Source organism: Dermacentor andersoni, chromosome 6 (genome assembly GCF_023375885.2).
Source record: "Dermacentor andersoni chromosome 6, qqDerAnde1_hic_scaffold, whole genome shotgun sequence".
NCBI lineage: Eukaryota > Metazoa > Arthropoda > Arachnida > Ixodida > Ixodidae > Dermacentor > Dermacentor andersoni.
Window position 1 is genome coordinate 19120764 of NC_092819.1, and position 22155 is coordinate 19142918.

At 46.3% G+C, this 22155-nt stretch overlaps 1 protein-coding gene across 3 annotated transcripts in view; it reads right to left on the reverse strand.

Annotated features, from left to right (window-relative positions):
* Positions 1-21836, reverse strand: part of LOC126521309 (solute carrier family 12 member 8) — a 53280-nt gene extending 31444 nt beyond the window's left edge. The window contains exon 1 of one of the 3 annotated variants that reach the window (XM_050169972.2): positions 21662-21836. Coding sequence is in view for 1 of the 3 variants with exons in the window: in XM_050169971.3 (XP_050025928.1) it covers positions 15080-15100 (21 nt within the window). In the remaining 2 variants the exon portion in view is untranslated. Of the gene's footprint in view, positions 1-15079; positions 15164-20745; positions 20847-21661 lie in introns of those variants that run through there. The other 2 variants (XM_055065903.2, XM_050169971.3) reach the window with 2 other exon arrangements.
* Between the last annotated feature and the right edge of the window lie 319 nt (positions 21837-22155).

A 22155-nucleotide genomic window follows, 5' to 3' on the forward strand; every position in this document is an offset into this window, starting at 1 on the left:
AAAACGGCACCTAAATTCCCATTCGCTGCGACGCCACGTCACGAGCGCGCCTCGATGGAGAAGAGCAGGCGAAAGGGTGCACCTGCTTGACGTTAGCGCGCCAGGAGTTGCGTGAGGGAAAAGGGCATCGCCGTGACGCCACGTCACCCTCGCTCTCGTAAGGCTGTGCTATCCGCGCGTTTCTTGTCCGCGAAAACTCTCGCGTGCATGCGTTCAACTGTGCCTCTCTAATCGCTATAAAGAAATTATTTTAAAAAACCACTGCCCAAGCACTCCGTACAGATGGTTAACCAGCGAAGCTGACTTTAGGCAAAGCGCAAAATAGCACGTAGGGCAACAGATGGAAACGAAGACACAGCGCTACTAAAAATTGAATTTTATTGCACATGGTTACCCCATATATACCATAGTACAACAACTCTGTTGTCCTACGCGCTATCTTGCGTTTTGCCTCAAGTTATGCAGTGCCAACTAGCCCACCAGTCTGTTCTCAGTGAAACGTGCGGGGCCCCGGTGTTTTTCAGTGGTTTAATCCCGACGGTTCATTAAACGACGGCTTGGTAGGCTGCCAGATACCCGGTACCTAGCGTGACGAGAGCGGTGACGTTAAAATCACCGTGGCTTACTCGGGAGCGTCCCCATTAATTAGACTCTATGACAGTCGGGCAAGGTAGCATGACGTGACGAATCGAAGTGCACCGCCCTTGGCCAAGCGTCTCTATGTGCCCGCGAGGAGCTCATAACTCGGAAGGACCGCGCTCAGCGGCGTTCAATTGGGCATTAATGCTTTCTTATTCACAACCCGTAAGAAGTGCTTAGGTGTCCTCGGGTTTTTTTATTTATGATCTAGCTCTATGCTTTCAGCATTACCACACCCGCCACCAGTATGTGGTGACTGGAAAATAATACCAAAATGTGAGTTTAATCTCGAGAAAAACGTTGTTTATATTATTATTATTATTATTATTATTATTATTATTATTATTATTATTATTATTATTATTATTATTATTATTATTATATGGTATTTAGGTGATGCCACCTTTAATTTGCGCCGGCTACTCCTTTTCACATATAGATATGAAAAAATGAGTTAACCAACACGCATTAATATTAACGTTCAACTCCAAATCACAATAACACAAAGTCCGGTCACATAAGTACACTAATGCCGTACTAAAGCCGAAAGTCAGCTAAAAAAACACAGCAACACAAAGTCCAGTCACAAAGGTGCACTAAAGTAAACACAAAGCCCGGTCACATAACTACACTAAAATCAGGGATGTGAAAGCACGGGTTAGAGTAAAAAAAAAGTACATGAATCCAGACATTGAATTGGCCAAAGTCAGTTCAATGAAAAAAGAAATCCCGTGGAGTGAGCTTATCACGAAAAGATTCAGTGTAGTTTCCAAGAATATTGCTCGCTTCTAGAAATCTATGGAGGACCAGTAACGCTCGTCCTTGCAACGCGTATGTTGGCCAAGGACCTAAGATCTTCGTGAGGCTGAAGGGCCTGCAGTCTAATGACACTAAATCACGTGCTAAACGTTGTCTGTATGTGTCGTGTCGCGGACATTCTACCAGAGTATGACGTACATCCTCATTCGCGCGGCCACAAGTGCGTTCCGGAGTATCAACTCTTGAATTTTTTTGTAGAAAGTGTTTTGTTTACGCAGTACCGAGCCGCAGACGATGAATGAGCATTTCAAAGGCTCTGGTTGTATCCAATGTGGAAGGGATTTTGAATTGAAGCGAAGGTTCAATGTGAAATAAATCTGAAGATGTCGAGTTCTGATCAAACCATGACGCTTTGCAACCATGGGTTGAGATCTGTCTTACTTTGTGCTGCAATTAGCCTTGCGTTAGAGGGAGACCACATGTGACGTAGTTAACATGCGCTTGTTTGACTGCCTCGTTTGCTGCAACATTACCAGGGATATAGCAGTGACCAGGTATCCATTTGAACGTTATTGTGCGATTCTCTTCACTTGGTTTTTGTGAGTTCCTTTAGCGCCTCGTAGACTAACGCCACTTTTGCGATTTGCTGATGTAACCATGAAGTGACAACAAATCTGCCTACGAGTCACAAATTTTTGTGGGTTGTCCGACATCGATCGGAACATCAAGTGGTCACGTTGAAAAACACTTGTTTTCTTCTACGGACAAGAAAGGAATTATGTTTCGACTCGAAAGTATGGTCGCGACAGTCTTGTGCCCGTCCGTTAGCTCCATCTCGATCAATTCCAGGAAGCTGGACAGAGTTGTTGTGTAACTGAAATTGATTTCGAATCAAAACGAGCGCACGATGCGACGTGCTGTACCTCTTTCTTTATATATGAGCCTTCAGCGCACCTATAGTAGTTATTGCGGAGTTGTGTGCCCTGACGCCCGCGTTGTGAAAGAAGCGTCGGTTGGCTGAATAGAATAACTGACGTTCGTAAGGCAAACGCGCTCAAGAAATACCGGCGACGCGCTGAAGATCGATATGTCGCTGCACTGGAAAAATAACTCTTGACTCTTATCGTGGAAGGACCTGCCTTTGATTTCTCGATATGACGTTGGCATAATGCGCTCATATTATCTACTCAGGATCGCTTGTGTGGCCCGAAAGGTACATTGTATCATATATGATAACGAAGAAAAATTATGAGCCTGTTTCCTTCCAAAGAGAGAGATAACCTTCACTGAACATAACGCCGCCTCTTTCATTCAGAATCGACGGCCCGACGCGAAGCGTCTCTACTGTGTCGGTTTTGGCTGGGAGTTGCCTTCACGAAAGCTTACTCAGCAATAATTGGAATGACTGATAGTCCTGCATGTGACGTTTGCCGATGCGAGGAGAACACTGATCACTTATTGTGCCACTGTCCTCAATTTCAAGCACAAGGACAGTATTTGTCCAACACATTGAGCAAACTAGATGATCGTCCTCTGAGTGAACAGACAGTACTAGAGCACCGTCCCCACCGATCATCGGCTCAGAAGGCAGTGAAGGCACTTTTGTGCTTTCTCAGAGCGTCTGGTTTGCACGAGCGGCTTTGACTCAATGACTGTCTGTGCACGTCTCTATACCCTCTCTCTCTCCCTTCGCTCGCTTCCCCTTCCCCTTCTCCCAGCATAGGGTAGCCAACCAGACTCTTGACTGGTTAACATCCCTGCCTTCTCTATCTATCTATCTATCTATCTATCTATCTATCTATCTATCTATCTATCTATCTATCTATCTATCTATCTATCTATCTATCTATCTATCTATCTATCTATCTATCTATCTATCTATCTATCTATCTATCTATCTATCTATCTATCTATCTATCTATCTATCTATCTATCTATCTATCTATCTATCTATCTATCTATTTATTTATTTTCGTGCTGTCCATGCACCGCCCACCAAGCAATCCCCGGTGCCGGAAATCATTCTGAATTTTCTCTAGAGCGTCTTTTTCACGCTCGAAAATACATTTCAGCGCGAACCTTGCGAACTTGGGCTGGATTTCACGGCAGCACCCATGCACTGGGAGTCACATAACGCCAAGCAGCCCCATCCGAGCACAAAGTTTCAAGGGCGTTTTGATGGCGAACGGGCTCGCCGCGGCATCTTGCAGAGGCCGCGGAATCTACGGAGCGCATCGATGTCAATTCCGAAATTTATGGGTATAAAGTTCTCATAAACTTTTGATGTGAAAGGTGCATTGACATTTCCAAAGTTGTGCTTTAGATTTTCAATTGCGGAACATTGTGGGTTTTATGTTACTGTAAATATTGGACGCCAAAGGTGCATTGACTTTTCTAAAGTCTTACTGGTTCTTTATTCTATGGTCTATCGGACCATACAACGAGACAAGCCAAATCAACACACTATCAGACAAGTTGACAAAGCCAGCAGCGAGATCGGATGAGATGAAGCGTTGTGGTGGTTAATTTGTGCCGTCATGACACATAAAAAATATTTTTTTTTTCGCCTACGCTAAAGCATCCGCGTCAAAGACACTAAAATCAGCCAAGGTAACTACGTTCTTATTTATTTTTTCTACTTCGACTTTTATTCGCGAGGGCCCATTGAGGCTCTTCAATTTTTTTGTCCTCATTACCCTACCCGCGGGCTGCCAGAGGCCGCCAGAGCGCATGCGTTTTTCTCGTTTTGCTCCCACCACCGCGCGGCGCACTTCGGTGCGCGTTCGCTTTTCTCTGGCCGAGTGGACTTTCGCCTGGCAGTGTTTTGGGCACTTTCTGGTTAGCAGACGAGAAAAAGAAACTATCGTCGCTCGCTGTCATCACTGGGGACTCGACGGATTGCACCGCGTTCGCTTGAGCGTAACCTCTACGGAAAGTCTTGTCTCGCCAGTGTAGGATACCGAGCAGTATGCGTATGGTTCTCGGTAGACCAAGCGTCTCACGTTTCTTTCGATATTCTTTCGATAAGTAGACATTCGATTGTGGCCAACATACCTTGCGCTTTTTCATTTCGGTGCGCCAGCCCCACAAAATAAAAAAAAAGACTGCTGTGGCGCAGCGAATTGTCGTATCGTGAAAGTTCGATTTTCCTACTTCTTTTGCGGACAGTAATGGGCCACGGGACGCTTCAGTTGCCGGATAGTTTTATTATATAGTATTGCGATAGCAATGATATGGACACTCCAGGCGCATTACTGCCGTTGCGGTCGCCCTCATGTTTCGTATAAAGTCCAAGGGCGATAACATCGTGACCGCGCGCCGCATGCTGAATGTGGGAATGAAAGCGTAGGGAGGGGGATGGGGGGGGGGGTGGGCGTGGAATGGGTGAGACGACTATGGTGGCTCAGTCTTATGTGCGCAAAAGAGAAAAACGGGGAGCAAGCGCGCCTACTTCTGTCGCCCGCGACACATCGGGGGGGAGTGGATGGAATGGGGGTGGGATCTAGGATTCTGTGAATCTCTAATTGCGCAACATGTTCATTTGCCTTGTTTGACGCATTGTATACAGTGACTTTTTTTTAGATACGTAGATTTATTGGAGACTTATACGTATATTTATATATCTTGTTGCGGGGTTATGTGTATACCTGCAGTGAACTTTGTTTCCAGCGACAATTTTTTGCCTTTTATCAAACTGTATCTTCGCATTGGTGTATTCCACTGTATCTTCGCATTTCTTATGTACGAAGGCGAGTAAAATGAAAGCGAGCCAACCCACCCCGCGCAATAATTGTTCGGTCCATTATCTGCGAGGCATGCACGTGACACAGAGGCATCTCTCTATTACAAAAGTGACACGCAGGTGTGAGTATTAAGGTTGTTTAATGCTGTCATCCACTGGGTTGAACATGGTTGGACATAATGGACATGGACATAATGGACGCTCTAGAAGTTGAGCAGCGTGGTGCCCTGAGGTTTTTGACAGCTGAAGGTATTTCCCAAAAAGAAATTAGTCGCCGTATGGCTGCCGTGTACGTTGAACATTGCATTTCATTGGCCACTGTGAAGCGTTCATCCCTAACACCCCTAACACCCCTAAGAAAAATGCAAAGGTTGATGAGCTGATGAGACAAGAACGGAGGATAAGCATCGATGAACTGGCAGAGCGTGTGAAGATCAGTCACGGTTCGGTTCACGCCATAATTCATGAACATCTCGGTTATCCGCTCTTGTGTGCGCAATGGTTACCCAAGATTTTGAACTACCGCCAGAAGATGGAGAAGTTCAGCGCTGCCTTGACTCATCTGATCCGGTATCACAATAAGGGTGACGACTTCTTGTCTCCAATTGTGATCGGAGACGAACCATGGTGCCACTTCTACGAGACTGAAACACGACAGCAAAGCTTACAGTGGAAACATTCGAATTCACCACCCCCAAGAAAGGAAAGGCCGTCATTTCCGCCGCAAAGGTGTTGTTGACTTTTATTTTGTGATCGTCAGGGGCCATAACTGATAGAATTTGCTAAATCTTGAGAGACGTACTATCAATTTGTTTCGCTATTGTAAAACGCCAGATTGGCTGCGTGTCACAATCAAGAACGAATTACGTGGAAAATTGACGAATGGGGTCATCTTGTTCCACGACAATGCCGTCCCCACGTCGCTGATGTGGTTAATACAAAACTGGCAATGTTCAAGTGGGAAACGCTGCAACATCCGCCATACAACCCAGACCTGTCGCCTTGCGACTTCCACTTTTTGGAGCATTTGAAAAAAAACAGCTCAAGCGAAACAGATTTGTGTCGGACGATGACGTGAAAGAGCCAGTTGCAGACTTTTTGAAGCAGCAACCCAAGGAATTTAATGAGACGGGAATCACGCGACTCGTTAGACAACGGGACAAATGTCTAAATGATCATGTAGACTACATTTCAAAAAAGTATCCCCGTTTGTCATATATTCACATTTGCTGACTTTCATTTGACTCGCCCTCGTTTATTTTGCAGAACTCCTGCTTTTTATACGTGCTCTCTGTTGCGGCTATAATTTCGGTGCAATTACCCACGATACACGACCGGTGACAGCTGCTCCTGCGCAATACATTGGAACAAATGACAGCGTCATTGAGATTTTTCACTGGCCGATGCATATGTACAAGAATCCAAACAAGGTTCTTGAATGACAAAGTTTCATTAGATTATTCGTCCTCAGCTTGCTAATTTCATGGCCTTTACATTTTTCATATCAGCGGCATGCATTGCCTTGCTGGTTTCGAACTGATATAGTTCTAAAGTTCGCGTGATATTTTATTTACTTATTAAATAGAGAAAAAACACGGAAGCATTGATATCGGTTATTTTGGACACAATTTTTGGCACATACAAGCATATTCTTTTATAAAAATATACATATTTTACTTGTTTTGATAGTGCGCAGCGTTCAAGAATTCGTTTGCAGCATCTTTAGTAATGACAATGCAGTTATTAGTCATGTATTTGATCCCCAGGCAAATTGTTTAAGAGGAAGCTTTAGCTCGCGCCCAACTCCGACACGGCCTACTCAAATACATGTAAAACGCTAAAACGCTTTTTTGTGATAACCCCCGGGTCGCTTTTAATGAAATTTGTTGCATTTGAGAGAGAAAGTTAAATTCTAGTGTCTGTTGGAAGCGGAATTTCGATTTAGGGCCTGAACATTGTTTAAATATTTTGAAAAACTCGAAAGTAAAAAAAAAAGCACTATGTTTACCAACTAATAGCTGTGCAACAAACACACATGTCGCTGTTCAGTAAACGGCATCTATTATAACAGTCAAATCGGACAAATTTGGTGTGTCAATTCATATCTTACGTGAATTGGTTACGTTGTGTACAAGGATCCTGCAAAAGCCGTATTTCCATAATGCTAAATGTTTGGAGATTCACGTGTAACATAGAAATTTTGTCCGGTGTAGATGTACTATTAGGTGCAATTCACAGAATTGCGATAGCATTTTTCATTGCTGAGTTACATAGTTTTAAACTTGATAGTTACGGTTCCTGAAAATTTGCGAATTTGGTCAATTTTTAATAAAGAATTGAGAACCTAAATGAAATATTCGAAACCAACAGTCACTAGAATTTAAGTTTTTCTTTTAAATGCAACAAACCGTGTCAAATTTGGTGCATTGGTTGCCGAGAAAAACGAATTCTCCTGCTACATGTATTTAGATACGAGCACGCGAGCTAAAGCTTGCTCTTAAGGAGGAGACCGAGCTGCAATGTGAGCCCCCCCCCCCCCCCCCCCCGAACGAAATTTCTGGCTACGCCACTGCTATCTATCTATCTATCTATCTATCTATCTATCTATCTATCTATCTATCTATCTATCTATCTATCTATCTATCTATCTATCTATCTCCCCAATATGTCCTGAGGTGAACGAGGACGCCTGACATCCACCATAGCACAACGCCAGCGCCAGCACTACACGTCTATGTTATACAACCTTCTTTCCTTTTCTCACTCTTCCATTTCGACTCCCATTGTCATCTTTGTTATTTCTTTAATCATAAACAAAACATGCACGACAGGGGCACTCACGATTTCGTTGCACGACCTTACCCCCTCACGCCTATGCATTTCTTCTCTTTATGGGAGCGGGATCCCTGTTTATGTGCAAATTGTTTTCGTGAACGTGTGCGCGTGTGCTCATCCCTCTCCCCCTCTTTTTTTCTTTTTCTTTCCGCTCTGCACACCGAGCTGTCGAGGAGCAGGCTTCCCCGCAGCTCTCACCGCCCATCTGCAAGTCAAGTAGTTTGTCGCCGCCAGCGCAGTTCCCGCAGAGCGCGAGATGGCCGCATTCGTCGTCGCGTATTGTACGCGCGCGCCGCGGAGCGATGAACAACCTTCCACACACCCTCAGCCCTCTGCTCAGAACGCGTAGTGGGGACATACCGCGTATAGTGCGGTGATGCGCCGAATCTCCCCGGGCTGCGCATGAATTCGCGGCGATGTCCGCGCACGCTCCTCAGACTTCGGTAACGAGAACCCCCCGGGGGCACGTCTCTGCGGGATTTGCTCGGGGACACGTTGTAACAAGGTATTTTTACGAGATCGTCCTTTACGTCGGTCTCTCGGCTCTTTGTGAGGGTCGGTCCGAAGAGGCAAGCTTACTAAGCTAACAGCGGAGTTCTATACGCGTAGCGCTGAGGTCCATGGACCTAGCTCACGGAGCGAGAAATAAACTATTCTCTCTATCTCTCATGTAGAATACCGGCAGCTTATTTGACTAGTGTGGAATGCACACGTTCATATAGTAGTGCTGAAGCGAGTTGAAAATACATTCAGCAAACGACGTGCCTCAGGAGGTGCGCGCTGTCGACAGCTAAGAAGCAAATGTATTCACCGGGCCCACAACCCATTCACATTCAGAGTCCACGGGCACAATGCAGAGACTGTGCCTGCAATTGGGCCCATGATCTTGCGCGCCACAGCTTCAGAAAGTCACAAAAAGCGCTGCTGCGATTGCTGAAGACGACCGGACGGAGCTATACCGTCTGTGACGCACTGTGGAGGGTTGCTATATGTCGGTGACTCCAGGGCACATTGTTGACCTTCTCTCTTTCTCTTTATATTTTCCTTCCCTTTCCCCGGTGCAGCGTAGCCAATAGGGCTCAGTCCTGGTTAACCTCCCCGCCTGGCCATTCGTTCGAAAAATTTGTTGAGACTGAAGGATGTATAGCCACGTTGACTATTTGCCTCCCCGCTTGGGCTTCCTGGTTTATATCAAACTGAAGGATCGTTAACCAGGCTATGCTCGGTTGGCTACCTTACACTGGGGCAGGGGTAAAGGGGCAAAAATAATGAAAAGGAGGATCGAAGAAAAGGTGGTCCGTTCTACAAGCGGCCACATGGCCGGCGGATCTCAACAAAAGCAGCAGCGCTTTTGCGGCGTTGCATTTTGCAGACACAATTTGTCCTCCATGAAAAGTCTGTTGTCTGACTGACTCAAATAGAAATGCAAAAACACCCCTGCGTTTACGTTTAACTCGACAATGTGAAGCCCTGCACTAGTGCTTCTTTCATAGACAGTGTGTTCATAAAAAAATATATATTTTTTTAAATACCTCTACCCTATCATACTACACGTAATCACAGGTTACGCCTCCAGACCACACAAGTGCGCAGTCTTGAGCGGCTATCGTCGATCGTGATTAAGGCGTAAACACGAAAGGCACGTGCGTGCGTACGCTGTGCGCTGGTTTGCGACAGCAGCGCACTCGCGGGTCTTCCACCTGTTGACGCGTCAGGGCCGCTTTTCTGGGTCGAGCGGGCTGCGCCCGAAATCCTGGAACCGAATTCTTCGCACGCCTTAACGTCGGAGCATTCGCGAGTGAAGTGAAAGCGCACACTTTGCTCGCGTCGCCTCGGGCGCTACGCTCGGGCCACGTCTTGGCAGTTAATCTCATCTCAGCGTCTCCACGGGAGCCTCCAGAAACTGTAGCTCGTGGGAGTGAATGGAAGCGAAGGGAGGCCGGCGAATTCTCGTCTTATGTGCGGGCGAGCGAGTAATGAAGTCTGCCTGTGTTGAAAAGGACGCGAAATGCGCACCCCTAGATTCACTTAGCCCAGACAGCACGGAAGGCGCACTTTTCCAGAGTATTCGTGCTGTCGTCGTTACACGACAGGGGTGGAAGCATACAACGACCGAAGCTGTGATATTTAAAGAACGCAACCGTTCGCCAACGGCATTACGAAAGATAGTCATGCACTTAGTGACCCTCCTTTTCTTTGTGCTAAGCATAAAATGCTTACAGGCGGCGTAAAGCAGATATTTGTCTGAATTCATGTCAGAGATCTTTGACTCATTTCCAAGTGGCGATGGGCTAGTAGATGGGAGGTTATGGTGTAAAAGACGCAAAACAATGTGTCACTCTTTCCGATGTTAACTTGCGCGTCTGCGAAAGTCAGCGTGCTATGGGCAGGGTTTTCTTCGGGCACCTCCGAATGTTCGCGTGTACGCCACTGTTAACATGCTTTACCCTGTATTAATATACGGAAATGAAAACGAAGATTCAAATCAATGTTGGAACCATTAAACTGACACTTGAAGATATAATCTTTTCAAACTAAGTTTGATGATTTACCTTATACGGATAAAGCAAATTCTAGTACTTGAACATGTCACGAAATCATATACGCAAACCATTCTCAAGCCTTTACACATATGGCTCCGAAGACGGTAACACACCTGTCCTCGCGGTAGCTTTCACAACTCCGTTCGTGAACGTTAATTGGGCTGGCCAAGCTTATTTATTTATTTATTTATTTATTTATTTATTTATTTATTTATTTTCGTTCATTGTTTTTGGCTGGGACGTCACCACGCGCCACTCGGAGCGACGAATGATAAGAAGAATGAAAACTGAAATGGACATTTACAAAATATGTCTATTTTTCACCTTCTGTTGTAGGTTTGCAAGCAAGAAATAAACCATGAATGTATCTGCGAATATACGCACGTATATTATGCAAATTGGTTGCTCTGAGAGTATTGGGAGTTCTTGAAATGGTGGACCCAAAGTTAGCGCGTGCTATCGACTCTGCGTGCATACGTAACAACTTCAGTTGAGTAGAGGTGGAGGTTTCAGCTCATACGCACTGTTCCGTCAGTGTTACTTTTTTTTCTTTGCATACGGTAATCTCCCTTTCGCATCTCTCTACTGCGTATCGCTGCCGGATATGAGGTCGTGGGTTTGATTTCAGCCTCGGCGGTCGCATTCCGGTGAGCATTCCGGTGAATACGGTATTCCGTATTCGTATATGGATATTTACACGCGTTACAGCTACCCGCGCTGACCAAAATTTACCTGAGAACCTAATATGCACGAATGGCATCTATCACGCCGTATATGTACAGCTTTGCAATGTCAAACACCATTCGGTTATTAGCAACAGTGTTCATACGAGACGGCTGGGCGTCGACCCTCCGCTTCACAACACTGACGTTGACGACGCGCGTGCGGCTGTGTGGTGGTAAAACGTTGCATTGCTGACGTCACGTATTAGAGCGGCTGCGGTGTGTCATGCGGCGCGACGTGTCCCGTCTGAATGGCGTTGTCAGGCAGCTGGTGGCCAAAGCAGCGGTCTTTCTGCTTCAAATAAATTGTAGGCAAAGTACACGGATGAAATGAAGTTCCCCGTCAAGTAGCTAGCGTTTAGAGGATCGAATTAGGGGTGGCCTTTGGTTCTGTCGGCTCCGAACAGCCTCCGACAATGGGCTGCAGATAAAGCGATGGCATTAAACAGCGTGCTGTGTAACATAACGCATCGACGTATGCGCGCGCAAAACAGCACACGGAATGTCAGCGTTTCTTTTTCTTTCTTTCCTTTTCTTTAATGTGATGGGCTAACAGGGAAGATGTCAACAACCGAAATGTCTTCGCAGGCGGCTCGAGAACTTCACTGATAAAGCTTCGAGTCATTGTTGGATGTTTTCCGCTATAACATCTTCATGTACGGACTAGAGCAGCATAGACTACTTCGCAAATTAATCATGCATATGACCAGTTAGGCTATCTATAGCTAGTCGCTGATTTGTTTGTCACCTGCAAAATGAATAAATAGTCCATTGTGTTTTAAGGAGGCCTGATATATGCTACAAGATATCAATTCACCTTCTAATAACTTTTGTCAGATAGCTACCATTCTTTACACGGTGTCACTGTTTTCTGTGAGTTTCTTTTACGTCGCCTGTGTAGGTCGCTCGCTTCTTCCTGATATTGCTTCTATAATCACGCCCGCCCATATGTGGAAACAATGCACTAACACAACCGACGACTGATCACAGGCTACAGATTCTCTTTAGCATGCTTAGAAACCACGGACGTGAACTCATTATAATAACGACGGAATTTTGCCACGTTATGTATGCGTATTGCATTCAAGAGCAGTACCAGAAAGAACTGAAAGCAGTGAAGCAGGCAAACGGACCATTGTGTTTGTATTGTTTTCTGTTCTTGGTTTATATTGCAGGACAGGAGTTCAAAGCGTTACGGAACGAGAGGCTCGCCATAACATTCGTTATGATAGATTTGGCAAGAAGGGCTGCCGCAGATCTGACGCTAGCCACCCTCATTTATCTATAGGCTCGCAACTAGCCATTATGCCAAGCTCAGCTTTCGTCATGGCGTATATTTAAGAATTTATTCAATAAGTGATTATTGTGACTTAAAATGCGAAAGAAGGGTTTCTATATACGTGAGCTATGGAGGACGTGGTGGTGGGAGGTCTGTATTTCTCTATAACGCGCATCTAAGTCCAGGTACACACCAGCGCTTTTGCATTCGGCCCCCACAAAAATGCTGTAACCGCGGCTAGCTATATATCGTTCGTCCACGTGGCCACGCGAGCTGTGCATGCAGGCAGCTGCAGAAAGCGCACCGGTCCAGTGAGTCACAGGGGCGGGTCGTGGCAGAATTTTACCAAGAACACCGTTTCGTCGGGTACCAGTTCATTTATGCTTATTTGGTACAAAAATGAAAGCTGTCGGCGAAGATGCGCACAAGCACTAGAAACTGGCGCAAAGTGCGGCGTCCGTATTCACAAAAAGCTCCTACCGCTAGAACTGTTCGTAAGCGCAAATATATCAGATTACGGGGTTTACGTCCAGAAACTGGACCGTGGGTTTCGAAGAACGCGGTATGCGCAAGGCTCAGAATTGACTGCGTTTATTGCGGCCCCGCCCTCTCCCCCGTCAGAATGGGGTTTCTGCGATCGGAAATCGAACTCGCGACCTCATTCTCAGCATGTGAACGTCATGACCACGGCGGCAGGTAAGAGCAGACTTGTGATGTCGGGCATATTGTTAGCGGAAGCGGCCGGCCAGTGACAAGCAGACGAACGAAAAGCTTTGCGAGTTATAGGGCCCAGTGCCCATATTGTAAGGATTCTTTTCATTTTTCATTCTTTTTGCCGTTCGTCATTTGCTCGCTCGAAGCCACGCCCACGCTGTCAAATGAACAAAATTGGACGAAAATCAATTTTACACAATACGGCCCTAAGTGTCGATAACGGTCATCAGTACGCTTCGAATTTCACAACCGCCGAGAGAGAGAGCCCAACGCGTAGCCAGCTCTGCAGGTCGCCGCTTCCCTCTCCCTATCTCTTCGTCGAGCCAAAAAGGCACGCTGAGGGCGCGGTGACGCGCGACCCTGACGCGTGGCGATCTGCGGCGCGCACAGCTGAAGGGAAAGCCGGAAACTCGCACGCATGTTTGCTGCGACAGCCGCTTCGGTCGCCGCTGCTGCTGCCTGCTGCTGCCGCGGCGTCAGTGCGCGAAACGAGCCGACGACACAGAACAAGGGCTTTTCATCACCGACGCACGCGCTTATTTACGAAGGAGAAGGCGCCGCCGAGCCGCACTCTTGAGAACGCGCGCCGCAACAGGTGCTGCTTGGAAGGCATTGCCGCGCTGTTTTATGCCCGCTGAGTTTTTGGCGGACAAGGACTCCCCGAGGATGAGCGGCAGCATGCTCGCTATACCGAAGAGTTTTAATCAAACCCGTTGTCTGAGTACGCTAGGATTTCATGACTCCAAAACTGGTGCCGTGTTGCGCTGCTCAGCAAGACATCGCGGAATCGAATCTATATGGGACCGGACGAGGCGTAATTAATTAGTTACGCCCGGCCGCGCATTACCGTTGTGTAGATACTGCTTTTTTTATTTATTGTTATTATTATTATTTTTTCGAACCCCAAGTTTTCGCCCGGTGACACGCGAGGTTTTAACCTTGGAATGAACATCGACAACGTTTCCACATAAAGCGACAAGCTACAAACAAATCATTGCACGAATTTTATTGAATAAGTGGCTTTATAACAGCTTAGTCACTTGGCGTTGAAGTGCCTCCACGTTTGTAGCCTTCAAAGCATGTGTATAGTAACAGAATCGAGCAGAACTGCAGATATTAACCTGACCGTGAGTATATATATATATATATATATATATATATATATATATATATATAGTTTCCGAGCTATTTCGTGCTTTGCTGGTTCGATCAGAATACGGGTCTGTTACAGTTTAATGGCTAATAATAACAGCTCGGCACGTGACGAAGGCGAGTGAGCGATCGACACAACGCAAGCGAGGACAAACGGCCTCGACGTAGCCAGCGATTGCGTTTTGTCGGTCGCCGTCATCGTCTCGTCCGCGCTGTTGTTATTAGCCGTGGAGCAATACCAACCTGTCCCGTTTTCTATCCTCTTCAATGTAGGTGCTGTTCTGCCGCCTCACTGACTTAAAATTAAGTTCATCAACAGTCCGTCCGACAGATGATGCTATAAGTCGTACATCGTGTCGTAGCGAGAATTCAGAATTTCGGAGTCTTTGTGCACGTCAGCAAAGAGGCTTTAGCAGCGAATGCGGTGAAGATTGTCCTGATTTCATGCAGCCTCAGTGTCAGAAGGGAAACGATAAACGACGGCTACTTTGTCTGTGAGCACAGGAGCGGATGTTTTGGTGATGATGATTACGAAAGGACAGGCGGATAATTAGTCCTGCTAGACGATAAAATATAAGACGGAGATGCCTGCGGCTAAGTATTTCACATTGGAATTAAGTCACAGGATATAAGGCGGACATGAGCACCGTCAATGTACTCGGGAGGTGCGCAGCAAGTAATACTTCATGCTTACTCTATTCTCTTGATGTGGCATCGTCGATGACTTCGTTCCCGTTCTTTGTGAAGCGCAGGGTGCATTATTCCCGGTAGGTACAAACTCGATCCACGAATGAAGCACAACAACGCTTTGCGTTTCACCCGTGTGCGCAAATGGTGATATTTAGATAAAGCCGGTGCCGCTGTGCGGGTGACAAAGTGTATTCAATAAGCGTTTCTGTACTCCTGTCGTATTAAATCGAAATTGACGCAAGCTTCGAGCGCATGCCAGAACATGTGGCGAGCAGATGTTCAGAACCCGTGACACGCTTTAACCCCCACACGGTTTACTTTTATTACGGTTCTTCCATCGTTTACTTGCGATTTCGCAAAGTGTATTCAGCGTCGCTTTGTCCAGCGAATGACTACACACACCGACATGCACCATTGCATGTTATTGTCACGCAACAATCTGCACATCTCTCAAATAAAACCAGCGGGAGACAAGAAGACAACAAGTGAATTAACGTGATAACGCTGAACATTCAAATGATGTCTTATACCGTGCGCAACAAAATGCACTAAGAGAAAGAGGGAGAAAAGGGTGAACTGACGACAAACGAAAAAGCGGGTAAGAAATATGGCAATATGACAATGGAAAAGCGTGTGTACATACAGCTATACCAATGCAGAAAAGACACAAACACAGCGACAATTAACGTAGCGACACTCCAACGAGCCAGTCAGCAGCATAAGCTATAAGCTAAAACAGGCTGAATACGCAGGGTGGGGCCCAGATAAGGGATGGCAGAGACCGAAGTGAGCGTTGGGAAGTACAAAGGCGCAAAGATAGCGAGTAGCGCTAGAATTGCGCTAAGGTACGGGAGCAAAACGAAAAAAAAAAGATGTAGAAGAGAGGGAAATGGGAGGTGACGCGAAGCACATATGCGATTAATAAAAGAATCATAGCCCCGACGCAGTGAACCCGTTGTTACCTTGTGGAAGTCATTTCACTTTCAGCTAAAAATCGGAATTCCTTATCGTTCAGGCTCAGAGAGACGTCCATGGCGCTGACACATATCACCGCTTTATAGCGCTATTATGCATGTAAGAGTGAGAGTGAAGTTCGCCAGGTATGCGTAGGGCAGATAACTTCTTGTACTATGTTCGAGTAACAGGACGCGTGCCTAATGGAATCGAAGTCGAGAACGACAGATTGAATGAAAAAAAAATAGGGCGGAGTTGGCTGACGCAAGACAAGAACACTTGGAGATCGGTATGAGAGGCCTTCGTCGTGCAGTTAACACGAAATACGCTTCACGTTGTTAATAAACTCCATCTCCGCCCTGCTACAACAATACGCGGCCTCATTCAAGCTCAACTCTGGCTTTGCATCTGCCCACGGAGTCTAACAGTGCACGATCGACCACAGAAGTCTATGACAGCGACTGACATACGTAAACAAGGACTGTTCTTTTTTATTTTTACGGTGCATAGGCCGAGAAGACTGGAAAATGCAACTTCTTCAGACCTCTCCTGTGTTATAAACTAACTAACTAACTAACTAACTAACTAACTAACTAACTAACTAACTAACTAACTAACTAACTAACTAACTAACTAACTAACTAACTAACTAAATAAATAAATAAATAAATAAATAACTGAGTGAGTGACGAACACTCACTCACTCTCTCTCTTTACAGCAACTAGCTGGTCAAGTGATAAGATTGAGTGATAGGCCAATAGATCGATCGACTACAAGCGAGAATAAACGCCTGCTCGAGATACGCGAGTAATACGATTCTGAAGGCTTCACGCGTCGCACACGAAGCGGATTTCGTTCGACGACCTTGATACAGTACAGCCTTCCGCGTCTCGTGCGTGCAAGCCTTCGGCACCGCACTGTCGGGCGTGCCCAGCCTAAGCAATAAGTGTGGCGGGTCTCCCGTTTTTGCCTCGTTTAGTCGCGAACCTCAGTGGTGCAGCCTTAGCGTGTCCACTGCTCGATGAGAACAAGTTTAGCGCGAGTGTTTGGTCGGGCAATCGATGAAAGAAGAGGCGCTCCTGCCGTGTGAGTGTCCCGAAGCTTGCGTCACGCTTTCCCAAAGCGTATAGGTATAGACTGCCCGCTGCCTCAAAGTGTCTCAACTTTCATACTCATATGGCTTATCATGAAAGGAGAAAAAAAAAATATCATCCTTGCTTCACCTTGAGGGCCTTCCGCAGAACTGATTTGCCGTGCTGTTTATCACGTAGCTTGTATTATTATTTCATACACCTCTTACACTTATCACTTGCTTACAGTTGAATAAATATATGTATAGAACGTGTTACTAAGCTCTCTCTGTCTTTCTATCTCTCTATATACTTCTCCTTCATCTCTCTCTCTCTCTCTCTCTCTCTCTCTCTTTCTCTCTCCTTCGCCTTCATCATTGTATCCGAGCCTCTGGGTTCCCCTTGGATGTTTCAATGAATACGTACAAACCATACAGGTATTGAGAGAGTGACGGTTGTGTTTCACACGTTTAAATACACATACATATAGAAAGGTTTAATCACGTTAGTCAATCTGCAGTGCGACAGGTGTGTGCCTTTCTTACCTTGTCTTTTTTTATGTCGCTGTGATTTTTAGACATCCTGTCAGAAAAAAAAAGACAGACCCTGCACGGAACTGCACGGCCGCTGTTCACGTTGTCAGCATCACAACACCCGGTATCACAACGCTTCAATTCAATGTCACTGCAGCCTCCTCCTTTCTTCCCTTGTGCACTGGTGACGTAAGGCGTATATTATGGCTTTGTTGCCGTAAATAACAGCGGTGCCTGAAGTTAGCGCTGTGTGTGTGAACCAGTCCCGTTCCGCTGTCCGTGTCCCGTATGGATTCTACTGCAGCACATTCACGATGACGCCCTATAGCGACTCAAGACTGCAAGCGGCCTTGCAGCGCGTCTCGAGTACGAACTCGTAGTCGGGTGCAGTTTCGAAACAACGTCGCATTCTCGCTCACGTCGACTGAGAGGAGCGATCCGCCTATGCGCAACGTGGAGCTGAGTTCGGCAGCGGTAAGCGAGAGACGCATAAATTGCTCCCTGACAACGAAAGAACCTCGAATGAATTTCGCGGCAGTCGCGTCCACTGCATGCTATAGTATACACGCGGCCTCGTACAAAAGGATGGGACCCATCCGAATGCGAACGCTTGCACCGACTCGCACGAGGAATAATTGCGATCGCCCGAGGTTCGAGACGTGACGAGAATGAGCTCGCTTTCCGGGATGGAGAGCGCTCCCGGGCTTGGCTCTGGAGAGCTCGGAAAGCTTAGTGAAAAAGGAAAAAGAAAGACTGAACGTAGAACGAAAAGCTTAGCGAAGACCAGGGTGCACGACTGAGGCAGTCTACTTGTTACTGCGTCCGTTTTTCAAGTCTCGATTGCCGCTTTTTTGGACACTGAGAACGATCGTGCATTGTAAGTACACTGAATGTATATATATATATATATATATATATATATATACATTGCTACGGAACAGCCGCGCATATATACGCGTCACGAGATAGCGCACTAGCAACAGTATCAGTGACGTATAGGCGGGAGGTAAAGAGAAATGTGTTCAAGGCTATTTGCAGGTTATTAGGTTATTTACAAGTTTATAGGTAAAATAGATGGCGGACAGATCGCTCAAGAACGTCGTCTTCATCGTCCCGACCTCTGCTCTATTTTCCTTGGTTACTAGCAACTGCTTCTTATGTGGGGCAATACAACATTTACTAACACGAGACAAATACACGTAATTCAAAAGCGTGCTTATTCGCCATATTATCCGTATTCCTTACGATTCTCATACCGCACAAGCTTTCCTATCACCCTCGGCATGAGTCTAATCACAGAGGTATACGTATAATACCATACTGCTAAGACGATACAAAATTCATTCCAACGTTGCCAAATTAAGACATAAATGCAATTCTCGCACCGGCAGCGAATGGTTCATGTGAAATTCTCGTAATAATTCCATGATCGGCAAAAATTACCTCGTAATCTACCTCTTGTGCGCAAATGCCGCGGGACGCAATTTTCATAAACATAAAAGCACCATTATGACTGTTTGTATATATCTCCTTTTGCTGCATAACTATTTTTCTGTGCACAGAGTGTGTTCCCAAATATATAATTCCTGCTTGCTTTTTGCGCATAGAATGTGAAAGTAATACGACAGCTGTTGTGTAAATATCTTTATCGAAACATATGGCTTTGCTTCGCCGTCTGCAAATTCCAAATATTTGTAGGGAGCGTGGAGTCAAGCCTTTGTTTTCATAGGCTTTTTGTCTACGTCGCTCGTCATTCCTGCTATGTTCAAATAATTTGATTTCATTTTATTTAATATCCGGGACATCAAACATTTCAAAGCATTTTAATCGGTACGATGGCCGCACGGCCACTATGTCTGCTTAATTTTGTGCTTATTAATGTCCATATCGGTACATTAGTTCACAAATCTGCTTTGGCGACGAATCTGTATAAGCGTTCACGTAACTCGAGGGAGTAATTTCGCAAAGAAATATATATAACTGGAAATTGACGCCCTCTGCCTTCCTGTGGCGGCTTGGATGATAAAAAGGAAGCGTGTTTATATCGTTCTTGAAGTGAATTTTCACCTCAAATTGCATTAAGTTGTTTTTTTATAAAACGAGGGGAGGGGTTAGAGACATTGGTCACCGTACCCCAGATGTCTTTTCTGTGCGCTTGTTGCTTTATTGTGTTACGTATTGCTGAAGTAGGCTATGCCGAAATACACTGTATTAACCAATCAACGCCTTGATCCATGTAAACTGAATCAACCAAGGGACAAACTAAATGAAGGAAGCAATATAAAACTAGGCAGACAACGCTAGCTTTCTTTCGTTCGAAAGCTGCCCGTGGTTTGCAAGAAAGGTGTAAAACAACACACGCTGCGCCACAGGTGGGCAGTGAACTTTGTGTAGGAATTCTGCACAAAGTGCGCTGCCGCAGAAACCGTTCGTTGGTGTATTGTCTGATTTCTCGCGCATACATTTAAATGTCACCTAACCTTGAGAGCACGCCTGCGTAATGCGCAGCACGTATTGATTTCTTTAGCAATGTCGCTTATTTGATGTAACCGCGACATCTCCTTTCTTTTAAGCACTAAAACACGAATCTCACTGTGATTCCTTGATCTCGCTCACCGTCATCGCTATACATTCAACATAGCGAATTTCAAGAGAGCGTCAGCTGGCTTCTAACGGTTTTATCAAACAAGATCATGCATATCTTTAACATACTTCGCTCCTTGATAAAACCTTATATCTTCCTTTATTCCTGTAACCCTAATTAATTTCCGCGTTTTATTGCAGCTTCCTAATTATCCGCGGTGTTATATATTCCGCTCACTAAATTATTTAACCTACTCTTTCTAAGCTGCATGGAATCTCGTTGGTGGTAGACACCCCGTTATTTGCACACATTTGCTGTTTTAGTAACTTACCACTGGTTAATCAGTACGTATACACTGTAGTGTACTTTTAAAAGCGGCTTGAAATAAGTAACAAAATTTACACGAACTCGCATAGCCTTCGGGAACAAGAGCAGAAAAAAGAGGAAAAAAAATAACGAGACACGCGGCCCTAATGCAGTTGATAGACCGAAAGCTCCGCGCCTTGTTCAGAAATTGCCCGCTCTCACCTCTTTTCTCCAAGTGTAAGTAATTGCTTCCGCGGCTGCGACACGCGCATTCACTCAGCGAAACAAACGACGTTTTACGCGCGCTCGGGTGGACCTCTCCGCAGCACAATGGCCATCTCTGTAGACGCAGCTTCTGGCCGTCTGATTGAGCCCTCCCTCCCTCAACCAGCGCCCCTTCCTCTCCTGCCGCGCGGCCTTCTCCTCAACACTCGTAATTCGCCGAGGAAAGTAAACTTACGGCGCCGTAAAGGCATTCCGTATTGCGATCGCAGGAAGAGACGGGCACTCGCTTAACGGCGCCTTAAGTACCGTGTAAACAGTTACGTGCTAGCACTGAAGCTCACCAAAGCTGTCGAACTGAACGAATCTTCTTATTTAAAAATAATCGTGGTGAGAATTTGACACTGCCTCCGTTGCGCCGAAAAGTATGGAGCGGACTGTTAAATACTTTAAGGTCTAGGAGCCAACTCAGACAACGGAGAGTTGTCACTGACGAGAAAATAAATGATCGGGCATAAATGCGGGGAACAGTTTTAGAAAGGATTACCAAGGCACTTGGTATGTATGTGCACAGCTCTCTTGCCTCTGTGTTCGGCAACTAGCGTAACATCTGTTGCCGAAATTGGCATCCATCTGCTAGCCCCAATCTACTAAAGTTGATCGCATAATCCGGCGTCTGGATTTGCGCGCAGGACCGAAAGAAATCGACCGACACCGGCGATAAACCCGCCTTTCATTGCTTTTGTTTTCTTTCCTGAAATGCGTCTGACAGGCTCCGAAAGAGAGGGCTCGACGGACACACTGAGGTCCTTCAACCCGAAGTGTCCCGCGGTCCCCCGATGTTACGTAACCAAAAAGAGGCAGCGCCGCGCTTCGCCGCATAACAGAGAGGTCGGCTTGCTCGCAGAGCGCTTACCTAACCCGAGGAGCCGGCACCATATGGAGACATCACGAGCTGCGCTGCCCCCTCCGTCGACTCGGACGGCGATGCTGCCCTCTGAACCCCGCGTGAACCCATCCACAGGCGCCGCGGGACTGGCACCCGCGTGCGATGTGTTCTTTCGCGCCCGGCGCGTGCGCAACGGAGCGGACGCTACAAAAATAAAAGAAGAAAATAGAAAGCAGCGCAACGGACGACGACGCCAGTGGCGCGCTCCGGAAGCGAGCGGCCTGGCGGTTGCCTCCGGCGTGCGCAGGCGCGGCCGGCGGATGTCAGTAGTGTTACAGCCATCCCCCGCACGACCTTGTATGCAGACCGATGGAAGCGAGTCATGCCGCCTCGATCGAACAAGAAGCGGAAGGCAAAACGAAGGCAAAACGAAGGCAGAACTGGCAAAACAACACCTTCCTGCCACCTGGTGACAGAACCGCAAAAATTACCCCGAATACCCATGGCACGAGTAATTTGCG